Below are 12,735 nucleotides of genomic sequence, written 5' to 3'. Positions count from 1 at the left end.
TTTAGTGGTGCCCTCCTTTTACAGAGACAGCAGGGAATGCTTGTAAGGAAAGAAATATCTGCAAGAGGTCCAGCGAGGGCAGCGTTGGAAGCCCTGGTCCAGTTGGTGGACAGGAGATTCTGTTTCGCCTGTTGGAGCAGAAAGCACTCCAAGAAACATCTCTGCTGCCAATGGGAAGAGATTGTTGAGGAAGTTGATGCCAGGTGCATAGTTCCCAGGACATGGCTGCAAGCCAAAAGAAGTTCAATGACCTCATCAGAGTTGTCAAGACCTCAACAACTCTCTCCTCACGCCTGTACCACCTGCAGCCTTGCTACTCACAATACTCTCCTCTCAGCTTCCCTTCACTCTCCTAAAATCACTGCAACACACCTGTCTACCCCCTTCTCTCTGCACTTCCTAATCTCACCACTATTGCAACTCTTACTTCCCCAGACCTCACATCTTCCACACAACATACAAACTATTCGACCATGACAGGCACATTATTGCAACCCTCACTTCCCCACACCTTACATGCAACATACGAACTATACGACCATGACAGACACAGTCTAAACACCTCACAAGGATGTCACTAAGACACTCCCTTTCTTGCAGAAGAAGGTTGTGCCTAAGAAAAGAAAGAAGGGGAATGACAGTATTGATCAAAGAAACTATTATAGCACTGGAAAGGGATGATGTAGTTGAGGGGGTCAAAGTCAGAATCTATTTAGTTAGAATTAAGGAACAATAGAGGAGCTATTAGGCTACTGGATGTATACTATAGGCCACAAAATAGTGAGAAGGAGATAAAGGAGCAAATTTGCAGGCAAAATACAGCAAGAACTATAAAGTAGTGATAATGGGAGTCTTCAATTATCCCAATATAGACTGGGATAGTAACAGTGTAAAGGGCAATGAGGGAGAGGAATTCCTGAAATGTATACAAGAGAATGTTCTTGATCAGTGTGTTTGAACCCAACGAGGAAGGAAGCAGTTCTGGGGAATGAAGTGGGGCAAATGGAGTACGTTTCAGTAGGGGAACATTTGGGGAACAGTGATCATAATATCATCAGGTTCAGAATAGTAATGGAAAAGGACAATGAACAATCAAATGTGAAAATACTTAACTGGGTGAGGGCTAATTTCAGTAAGTTAAAAAGGGATTTTGCCCAGGTGTATTGGAATCAAAAAACAGTAATTGAACAATGGGACCTTCAAGGAGGAGATGATTCGGGTACAGAGTAGATACATTCCCACAAGGGAGAAAGGAAGGGCATCCAAAGCTAGAGCTCCCTGGATGACTAAAGATATAGAGATTAAAATGAAACAGAAAAAGGCTTATGACAAATGTACGATTCATCATACAGTACATAATCAAGCTGAATACCAAAAGTACAGAGATCTAAAAAAGGAAATAAGAGGGACAAAGAGAGTATGGGAATAGATTAGCGGCTAACATAAAAGGGACCCCAAAAGTCTTTTATAAACATATAAATAGTAAAAGGGTAGTTAAAGGAAGGGTGGAACAGATTAGGGACAAAAAAGCCAAAATTCTTGTGGAGGCAGAGGGTATGGCTGAGGAATGAAATGAATACTTCACATCGGTCTTCGCTAGAGGATGCTGCCAATGTAGCTGTAAAGGAGGAGGTACTAGCGATATTGGATAGGATAAAAATAAAGACGAGGTACTTAAAAGATTGGCAGTACTCAAAGTAGAAAAGTCACCCGGTCCAGATGGGATGCATCCTAGGTTACTGAAGGAAGTAAGGATGGAAATTACGGAGGCTCTGGCCACAATCCTCCTTAGACATGGGGGTGGTGCCAGAAGACAGAAGGATTACAAATGTCACACCACTGTTCAAAAAAAGGGAGAGGGATAAACCTGGCAATTACAGACCTGTCAGCCTAACGGCAATGGTGGGGAAACTTTTAGAGGCAATAATCCGGGACAAAATTAATTGGCACTTGGAAAAGTATGGGCTATTAAATGAAAATCAGCACGGATTTGTTAAAGGAAAATCATGTTTGACTAATTTCATTGAGTTCTTTGATGAGGCAATATAAACTAAATGGTACAATTTATACAAATTAAAAACAACAGCAAAGAATGACTAAAAGAATAATAAGGAGGGAGAAATTAGAGTACGAGAGAAAGCTAGCTAGAAATACAAAAACAGATAGTAAGAGTTTCTACAGGTATTTAAAAAGGAAAAGAGTACGTAAAGTGAGCATTGGTCCTCTAGAGAGTCTGGAGAATTAATAATGGAGAATAAGGAAATGGCGGATGAATTGAACAGATATTTTGCGTCCATTTTCACTGTAGAGGAGACAAATAACAAGCCAGAAATAATTGTGAATCAAGAGGTGAAAGGGAGGGAGGAACTTAAAACATTTATAATCATCAGGGAAAGGGTTTTGAAAAAATTATTAGAACTAAAAGCTGACAAGTCCCCAGGTCCTGATGGATTTCATCCTAGGGTCTTAAAAGAAGTGGCTACAGAGATAGTAGATGCATTGGTATTAATTTTCCAAAATTCCCTAGATTCTGGAAGGGTCCCATCAGATTGGAAAATAGCAAATGTAACTCCTCAATTCAAGAAAGGAGGGAGAGAGAAAGCAGGAAACTACAGGCCAGTTAGCTTAACATCTGTCATAGGGAAAATGCTAGTATCTATTATTAAGGCGGTTAAAGCAGGGCATTTAAAAAATCTCAAAGCAATCAGGCAGAGTCAACACAGTTTTGTGAAAGGGAAATCGTGTTTGACTAATTTATTAGAGTTCTTTGAGGAAGTAACAAGCAACATGGATAAAGGGGATCCTGTGGATGTGGTGTACTTGGATTTCCAGAAGGTGCCACATTAAAGGCTACTATACAAAATAAGTGCTCATGGTGTAGGGGGTAACATATTAGCATGGATAAAGGATTGGTTGGTTAACAGGAAACAGAGAGTAGGCATAAATGAGTAATTTTCAGGTTGGCAAGATGTAATGAGTGGAGTGCCACAGGGATCAGTGCTTGGGCCTCAACTATTTATAATCTATATCAATGACTTGGATAAAGTCATGTATGGTTGCTAAATTTGCTGATGACACAAAGGTAGGTAGGAAAGTAAGTTGTGAAGAGGACACAAGGAGTCTGCAAAGGGATATAGATAGGTTAAGGGAGTGGGCAAAAATTTGGCAGGTGGAGTATAACGTGGGAAAATGTGAACTTGTCCACTTTGGCAGGAGGAATAAAAAAAGCAGTATATTATTTAAATGGAAAGGGATTGCAGAATCTGTATTGAGTATAATGCAATGAGACACCCCAGAATGTCATGAACTGTAATTATGTACAATGTGTTCATTGAACTGTACTTGATGTAACCTGCAAATTGTATAATCTTTATTGTGTACGTTTGGAATGTGATATGACAACTGTATTGTATGTTTGCTGCAAATTTTATGAATAAAGTATATTTTTTGAAAAAAAAAACTCTGAAGTAGAGAGGGATCTGGGTGTCCTAGTACATGAATCACAAAAAGTTAGTACGCAGGTCCAGCAAGTGATTAGGAAAGCAAATGGAATGTTGTCATTTATTGCAAGGGGAATGGAATGTAAAAGTAGAGATGTTTTGCTACAGTTGTACAGGGCATTGGTGAGACCACATCTAGAATACTGTGTGCAGTTTTGGTCTCCTTATTTAAGAAAGGACATTATTGCTTTGGAGGCAGTTCAGAGAAGGTTCACTCGACTGATTCCTGGGATGAATGGGTTATCTTATGAGGAAAGGTTGGGCAAGTTGGGCCTGTATACATTGGAGTTTAGAAGAATGAGAGATGAGGGAACATGAAGGAGTAGAAGCTGAGAGGATGTTTCCCCTTGTGGGAGAGACTAGAACCAGGGCCCACAGTTTAAAAATAAGGGGTCTCCCATTTAAGACGGAGATGAGGAGAAATTTTTTCTCTCAGAGGGTCATGAGTCTGTGGAGCTCCCTTTCCCAGAGAACAGTGAAGGCACGGTCAATGAATATTTTTAAGGCTGAGTTGGATAGATTCCTGATTAACAAGGGAGTCAAAGGTAGACAGGAAAGTAGGGTTGATGTCGCAATCGGATCAGCCACGATCTTATCAAATGGCAGAGCAGGCTCGAGGGGCCGAATGGCCTACTCCTGCTCTTAATTCGTATGTTCGCAGGAACAGAGAGACGTGGGGGTGTATGTACAAGGTGGCAGGATAAATTGAGAAGGCTGTTAAAAAAGTATATGGGATCCTGGGCTTTATTCATAGAGGCATAAAGTAGAAAAGCAAGGAAGTTATACTACACCTTTATATAACACTGTTAGGCCTCAGCTGGAGTACTGTTTTCAATTCTGGATGCCACAGTTTAGGAAGGATGTCAAGGCTTAGAGAGGGTGCAGCAGCGATTTATTAGAATGGTGCCAGGGATGAGGGACTTCAATTATGTGGGACTTCAGTTATGTGGAGAGATTGGAGAATCAGGGGTTGTTCTCCTTAGATGAGAGAAGGTTAAGGGGAGATTTGATAGAGGTGGTCAGAATCATGAACAGTTTTGATAGAATAAATAAAGAGAAACTGTTTCCAGTGGCAGAAGGGTCGGTAACCAGAAGACATAGATTTAAGATGCTTGGCAAAAGAGCCAGAGGTGACATGAGGAAACATTTTTTTTTTAACACAGCAAGCTGTTCTATCTGGAATGCACTGCCTGAAAGGGTGGTGGAAGCATTAACTTTCAAAAGGGAATTGGATAAATATTTGAAAGGAAAAAATTTACAGGGCTACGGGGAAAGAGCAAAGGAATGGGACTAATTGGATAGCTCTTTCAAAGAGCCGGCAAAGGCACGAAGGGCCGAATGGCCTCTTTCAGTGCTGTATCATTCTATGATTCTATGATACCAAAGTTGTAGTGATGGGCTGAATAGCCTCCTCCTGTGCTGTACCATAATATGATACTACGAACTTGCAACAGAAGGCTACAGTCGGAGGAAGCCGTGCCTGCCTGCTCATGCTCTACGCTATGGAAGAAAATGCACTGGTCATCACAGGCAGGAAGAGAATCATACAAACATGCCCATGATGAGTGGCAACGCTGGAGGAGAAGTCGTACAGGGTTTCTTCACACCGTATCCTCTTTTTACCTTTTCACATCCACCTCTCCCTACACACTCTGCATGACAAACTGCAGCTGCTTTCACCAGCACTTCTAACTCTGCTCGCCCTTCACACTGAAAGCTAACCCTCATCCCTCCCTTTAATTTCAGGTGCTGAAAATGGGGACACCCCTCAGTCAAGATTGCCTACCACAGCCACCTGAAGTGTCCTTCGTGTCTGAAGGCAGTATCTCTCGTTGCCCAGTAGCCAGCTTGCAACCCTGATGGCCTGGTTGGAATAAAGGCAGCACAGAGGACTGGCACAGGATGAATGAATCATGATTGCTGCCAGGAAACTGGGCACAGACCTGCATGTTGCATTTCCTGTGGTCACAAACCAGCTGCACAACGAGGGAGTGGAATCCCTTTCCATTGATAAGGATGTTAGGCTGGTGGTGGGGAACACGCAAGGCAATGTGAGTGCGGTTTATAGCATCTTGGACTCTCTCATCATTCTTTGCTCTGTGCATTAGGATAGAGATGTAGCTGTTTCTCCTGGCATGGAGAGCTTTGGTGACCTCCCCGATACAACAAAGAACAGCAAACTGGGAGATGTCACAGATGTCTCCTGTTGTAGCTTGCAACCTGCCTGTTGCATAAAAGCTAAGGGCCACGATGACCATGACAGCTACAGGCAGTGCTGTCCGCACCATGGTTCGAGGCTCAAGTTGTGGCTGCAGCTGGTTCCATAGCTCGGTGATAGCCTCCTTGGTGAAGCGAAGACGCCTGACACATTGCTCCTCAGTGAAGTTAAGGTAAGAGAAGTGCTCCCTGAAGACCCACAGTGGGTATGGTCTCCTGTGCTGTGCCCTCCTCCTCCTCCCTCTTCCCCTAGCTGGTCCAGCTCTCTCGTGTTTTCTTGGCTGCTCGCTCTCGTCCTCCAGCTTCTAAGGCAGACCTACCAAACCACCTATGACTGCAGTGAAACTATTGTGAAGGCAGCCAAAATTAGCGCAGCACCAGCAAAAACTTCTTAGGTCAGAAATCAGTTGTAGAAGTCAGAAAATAAGCCAATAACGGCCAGAAGTTAACCAGCAGCCGAGAAGGACAAATTCGCAACTAACTGTGTGTACTGGGTGAACTCTTTAAATGGTTCTGCTGAATGGTCCATGCTATCTGTTAGTGCCATAACTTGCTGAGTGTGTTTATGATGTGGTGAATCAGGCACTAGGACAGACCAATTTCATAAAAGGATTTTATACTTATTTAAATATTTTAATGAGCATTTTAAATAATTTTGGCCGCGCCCTAGAGACCTACTGAGGATCCCGATCTAATACGGCAGCCAGCACACTTCCAGCGTAGAATGAATACCCACACTGGATGGTTAGGCGCCTATTTTATGTTTGTAAAACAGGCACGACGCTAACAGCTTTCTAGGCCATAGTTTAAAAATAAACATAGACAACGTACTCCAATATACTCTCAGCTTGGCGCAGTAGTAGTACTCTTGTCTCAATCAGAAGGTTGTGTGTTCAAGCCCCACACCAGAACTTGAGTGCACAATCTAGGGCTGACACTTCAGTGCAGTACTGAAGGAGTGCTGCACTGGCAGAGGTACTGACTTTCGGATGAGATGTTAAACCAAGGCCCTGTCTGCCCGTGCAGGTGTACGTAAAAGATCCCATGGCACTTTTTGAAGAAGAGCAGGGAGTTCTCTTGGAGTCCTGGTCAACATTTGTCCTTCCACCAACACCACCATAAACAGGTGAACTGGTCATTTATCTCAATGTTGTTTGTGGGACCTAGCAGTGTGCAAATTGGCTGCTGCATGTGCCTATATAACAGTGACTACACTTCAAAAGTAATACATTGGTAAAGTGCTTTGGAAATCCTGAGGATTTGAAAAGTGCTATATCAGGTTTTTCTTTCCTTCTTTCCTTTGTGATACATTGGTATTTTAAAAATTGAAATAATTAAGAATATAATTTTCTTATAAAGAAAAATGGGGATATACTTTGAAGAATACATATTCCCGTATATTTTCCTTCCCCATTAACTGATTTTGAAAATTATAGTACAATAAATTCTAATTTTTTATTTATGAAAACAGTAATCTTTACCTCCTCTGGGTGAAATGGAATTCACAAATCCTTTAGCTTTAGCCACATTGTCTGGAGTTGCTTGAACTATGGAATCTCTCCATGTTTGAGTTTCATAATCAAAGATAATAATAGCAAAATGATCCTCTGTGTCCATATCTTCTAAAATTTTTATAAGAGCTTCTTTTGTCTGGAAGGGACAAAACATCAGTCTACAAATGATACTTAAGATCACCGACTTTAACAATCACATTAACTGTAGTGCATAGCAGGCTTTGATGCCATTTTTCTAGACATGTTGCTTATGCCATGATGATGGTCCCTATGAATCACAGATGAACACCCAATGAATAAGAGGATGCACCAGTAATTTTGAGGAAATAATTTTAAATTGACTTGCACTGAAGTAGATTTAAGAAGCATGTCATGCGAACTGTCAAAATGATTACTGTTATTTGCTCCTTAAATCAGAAGTAGCAATGTACAATTTAACTCTGTGTTATATCAACATTTGAAGAGGTTCATACTAAATAGATGATATACCATATTCATGAAATGAACAAAATGTTTATCAGATAAAGGGTTACACCCAAAACATATGGGGAAGGAAGATAACCATTAAAATACAATTAATTACCATATTAAGCTTGGACTTATGGTACAATTACCCTATATATATGTTCATTTCATCAGTATAATGACACTGCATTACCCATGGAACACTCTGTGGCTAATATAACGTCTGATGCCTATTGTACTGATGTGGAGGCCTGAGGCCTACACTGCAACCAATTTGCCCAGCATGCTCCAGTTTGGTTGCACTAAATGAAGGTGCTTCCCCACAGAGGGAGGGAAAAGTCAGAGGGATACGTCTCCCCGGAACACTATCATGTGCTTCCTAGTGACCAGTTGAATTCCATGTGGTGTCAGCAGTGGCTCAGAGGTAGCACTCTCACCTTTGAGTCAGAAGGAGACTTGAGCACAAAATCTAGGCTGACACTTCAGTGCAGTACTGAGGGAGTGTTGCATCGTTGGAGGTGCCATCTTTCGGATGAGATTTTAAACTGAGGTCTCGTTTGCCCTCTCAGGTGAACATAAAAGATTTAATGGCACTATTTCAAAGAAGATCAGGGGAGTACTCCCTGCAGTCACAGCCAATATTTATCCCTCAATCAACATCACTAAAGCAGATTATCTGGTCATTATCACATTGCTGTTTGTGGGACCTTGCTGTGTGCAAATTGGCTGCCGCGTTTCCTACATTACAACAGTGACTACACTTCAAAACTTCATTGGCTGTAAAGCGCTTTGGGACGTCCTGTGGTCATGAAAGCCGATATATAAATGAAAGTTTCTTTCTACTTTCTAATATTGGTAGATGTGTAGAATCAAGTTAGTTGCTCTTTTGGCTGCAGGTTGTGTACGACCTGGGAAGAAAAGTGAGTGAGAAAAACAGAGGGATTCCCATCCTCCCATCGCCCCCGCCACCCACCCCGCACCAAATAAAAACATTTCTTACCTGCTGCATTTTAGTCCCCCACATTGATCCGCTGCGGTCTATCACAAAGATGACATTTTTAGGAATTGTCGATAGATTAGCGGGTGCGAAATGATGTACAAAATATCCATTTACAATCTGAAAAAATATAAAATCAAAAATCATCAGAATAAAGAATCCGATGAGGCTCCCATTTTAAGTATAGTTTTCAATTACCTGAACACTACCAGCAGACAGGTCTCTGTTGACATCATACTGTATGATGAAGTCTCCATCCAGCAGTGTTTCATGACAACCAGGACACTTGCGCTGTTGCTCAAGCGTTGGTTTGAAGGAAACATGCGCCTAAATGAAGCAGTGACTCAATGTTAATTTTTCCGGTTATTGTTTCAGTAAACCTTTATTTTAAAACAAAAAATATGTACAAAGTCACATACCCTTGTTGCAGTAAGAGTCTTTTTCACAACTGAAGTCAGATTATTTATTAGGAATTTTGCATCAACATCCAGAAAGGCAATGCCTTGTGGTTCAAAAACATGTACATCAATCTGGAAACAGCAGTTCAAAATGTAACAGAATTTAATCATCATAAAACTGGAAAATAAAACACAACCAAAACTAAAATATATTAAGAATGTTGCTACTTTACAAATGTACCTGGAAATGATTGATAAGCTGCTGGGGTTTTACTCTGATGTTCATCTCATATTTGCCCAGGTTACGTTTTAATAATTCTTCGTAAGTTAGTTCAAATGTGACTTTTTTGGCTGGTCCAATATTTACTGACACTTTAAACTTCTCCATTTTTCTTCCGGATGCTCTTTGGATATCAGAAGATAAAAAGCAGAAGTTAAAATGTTATCGTTACATACACGCAAGATAATAGACATGTGCATCTGGCATGCCAGAATGCCGAGAAATGGTGAGCAGAATATCCTGTCCTCAAATCAACATTTAAATGAAGATCCCGCCTATTTTAGATGGGTACTTCCTGTGCACATTTTCCCCTTTCCCAGAAATGGGTGTGATACACAAAGTGGGCGAAGATCTGGCATAATGTATCTATGCCCACTTTTCCAATTGGGTTTGCCTGAGATACACCTTTAGATTGGGAGGACACAATCAGAAAACCCACGTTATCCAGTATGCATAATATACTTGGGCTTGTCAGAAGCTGTTTAATTATGTGGAGTGATTCCGTGATCTTGCACTACCAGCATGGAATCTCTGTGTGCAGGCAGCCAGAGTAGGAGATAAGGTTACAACAATGTAACACCGATTTCCGAAACTGCAATCCCAGCTAATTTCCTGAGTTTCCCGCTGGGAGCTTAGAAGTGCAGAATTACCCCTCATATTGGAAGATTTCGAAAAAGATAACACTGCTCGGAATTAATGAATTAGTCAGGTAGGTTGAAAACTGGCTTGGCAAGATGTGATGATAAATAGACAAGGGTCCGTCCATTGAAGGGGTGGGAGGAGGGGCACTGACCACTGGAATTTCATGTGTCTATTCTCATTTCTTTGCAGTTATGCTTACATGGACACTATCACAAGGATTTTCACTCACCAGACAGTGTGGGAAATAATTGAATTAGAAAGAAGGGAGGTCATCACTTAAATGGTATGACTTTGTTCTTACTTTACAAGCCCTGCAGTCTGTCCCCGTGAAACTGCTTGTTGGTACTGTCGCTGAGCAACTTCTTTCTCTTTCACAGCTCCCACGTATGTCACTCCATCTAGAGTCCTAAAGAGGGAGAAACCACATGAATGTTATAGCAGGAACCTGATTCATACGTCATCTCCTCTGATAAAACAAATCTTTGCACAAAACACAAATTAGATTTGTAATAATCACCTAACATTTGACATGTCTTTTAGTTGGTAGGATATCTGTTGAAGAAATATTTATTTCTGTCATGAGTGGAAAGATAGGGATAGGGGAGAGAGAACTATCCTGTATTATCACTAATCAAGATACCCAATTCATATTAATATAGGCATCTTGCGGAACTTCCTTACCTTAGTTACTAGAAGCTAATTAGCAGATTTTAATCCACTTTTCTTAATTCCATTCATACTGTTCAAGAAGGAAGATACACACAAATTTAATATGATTCTAATTATTAATAACTGTACTATATTTCAACACATATTTGTGCACATAGCAGGGCAATCTTGAATACACGGAATGGACACCCATGGGGCCTTGGATGCAGAAAAATATGAGGACATCTGTGAGACAAAGAGACTCGGAGGATGATGTCAGGCACTGAACAGGAGAATCTTGGAGGCAGAGAGCAAGGAGGAGAAATTTCAGAAAGAGAGAGGGGTCAATCCCAGAGTTATAGGGGTTGCAGATGTCTTGAAGACATGCAGTAAATTGAAACAAGAAAGATTGTCTTAAGGGCACAGAAAAGTCAGGGAGGAGATAAGAATGGGACCTTGGAGGCATGTAGCAGGAAGAACGCAAAACCATGGAAGAGACAATCTCAGAAGAATGGTATTGCAGTCGGAGTCCACATTAGTTGCAAACTTCTAGAAAAAACGGTCAGAGAGAGAGAAAGGAAGGAACGCTGCAGTTTGGACTGAATAGGGTCAGCTGCTCTTTTCTAGATTCAAACAAATCAAGTGTAAATTTCAGAATTTCAGAAAAAGATATGATGTAAGGGAAGATTACATCTTTTACCAATGTGTTCCAAGATTAGTGTGAATTAGAGACATTCAATAATTCTATTCCTTGCTCTAACTCAACTTTATAATCTTTGTCATTACATAATCTAATTTTTGCAAATTATATATAAAATAGATATACATTTTGAAAGTTGAAAATGGGTTTACAAAGAAAAACTATCCAATAATTTCTCAAATGCCTACAAATTATTTTGTAATAATAGCTACAAGCTGGCCAACTGGAAAACTGCAGAAGATTGCTGGAATTTTTCCTAATTTCTTGCAGAGAAATTGACAATATTGTGGCTATCATTATTCTCCTGCTGAATCTGAAATGGTAAATGTTTTCAAAATTGATTAATAAACTGCTTCCCTTCCCAGTTCAAACTTACACAGCATAGTCTAAACATTCTCAGTTGGTTCTCTAGCGACTTTTTTCTCTCCATGCAAATTAACCTTGCACATATTTTCTAGCTTTAGCTACAGTTTTCACAACTCTCAGCACTGTTGTGCACCATATACGCCACAATTGCATTGCTCAACCTAAATATATAACACAGAAGAGTTTGCTACAGAGGAACTCTTCCATGCTCATTAGTTTTCTGACTAAATAATGTAGCTGATACACACATGCTGAAGTTGGAAATGAAGGCTGTTTTGGGCAGCTCCACCTCGAAGAAGGCCTCCCTCGACTCATTTGCTCGATTTACCACTCGGCTGATTATCACGTTGTGAGCAAATCGAGATGTGACTTTGCAATCAATCTTCATACTGTAGATTTCAAGCTCCCTCACAGGCTGAAGGAAATTAAGGGGTAATATTTCAATAAGGAGCGACTTATGCAAGAAACTAAAATAACTGGAAAGATCAGACTGAAACTAAATTAGTGCTGTGTTGTACCGGAACTCACATCAAGGACTCGCACATTATCGACAGTGTGCCTAATATTTTCACTATAAATGGTCATAGTTCATAAATTGCATCGTCTGAAGTACATTTTACAAAATCACACCCCAATAAATAATCAAAACAAAGCCAATCAAACCGTTGTTCAGAGAAAAAAAAAATCGAATTTAACAGAACTGATAAAAATCACCCAGCATATTAAAAAAAAATCAGAAATTATTGAGATAAATAGTATCGGAGAAATTAAACCTACTTTCGTGTCATGCTCCTCGGTGCTTCTTTTCTGCTGCCAGCCAAGAAAAAGACCAACATAATCAATGTTATAAAATGCATTTATTTTGCACACAAATTACACAGATAAATGGAATAGTAAAAGAGATTAAATTAAATTCCAAAGAAACAGATGTTTGGTCCATGTAAAAATAAAATATCACTACTGTAAAGCTTTCCTCTCTTTTGTGAAGTGCAATAGTTAATGTACGAT

At 40.4% G+C, this 12,735-nt stretch overlaps 1 protein-coding gene across 4 annotated transcripts in view; it reads right to left on the bottom strand.

The window, feature by feature from the left end:
- The window catches only part of LOC137334097 (inter-alpha-trypsin inhibitor heavy chain H3-like), a 46,743-nt gene that overhangs the window by 26,003 nt on the left and 8,005 nt on the right, over window positions 1–12,735 (bottom strand). For 3 of the 4 annotated variants that reach the window (XM_067998588.1, XM_067998585.1, XM_067998587.1), the window contains exons 3-10: window positions 12,505–12,537; window positions 11,976–12,142; window positions 10,315–10,419; window positions 9,333–9,495; window positions 9,113–9,223; window positions 8,892–9,020; window positions 8,697–8,813; window positions 7,199–7,367 (exon numbers count right to left, since the gene is read on the bottom strand). In XM_067998588.1, the coding sequence (XP_067854689.1) occupies window positions 7,199–7,367; window positions 8,697–8,813; window positions 8,892–9,020; window positions 9,113–9,223; window positions 9,333–9,495; window positions 10,315–10,419; window positions 11,976–12,142; window positions 12,505–12,537 (994 nt within the window). The remainder of the gene's footprint in view (window positions 1–7,198; window positions 7,368–8,696; window positions 8,814–8,891; window positions 9,021–9,112; window positions 9,224–9,332; window positions 9,496–10,314; window positions 10,420–11,975; window positions 12,143–12,504; window positions 12,538–12,735) is intronic. The other variant, XM_067998586.1, reaches the window with a different exon arrangement.

This window comes from Heptranchias perlo, chromosome 17, assembly GCF_035084215.1.
Source record: "Heptranchias perlo isolate sHepPer1 chromosome 17, sHepPer1.hap1, whole genome shotgun sequence".
Taxonomy (NCBI): domain Eukaryota; kingdom Metazoa; phylum Chordata; class Chondrichthyes; order Hexanchiformes; family Hexanchidae; genus Heptranchias; species Heptranchias perlo.
This window is presented reverse-complemented; position numbering and strand designations above follow the sequence as displayed.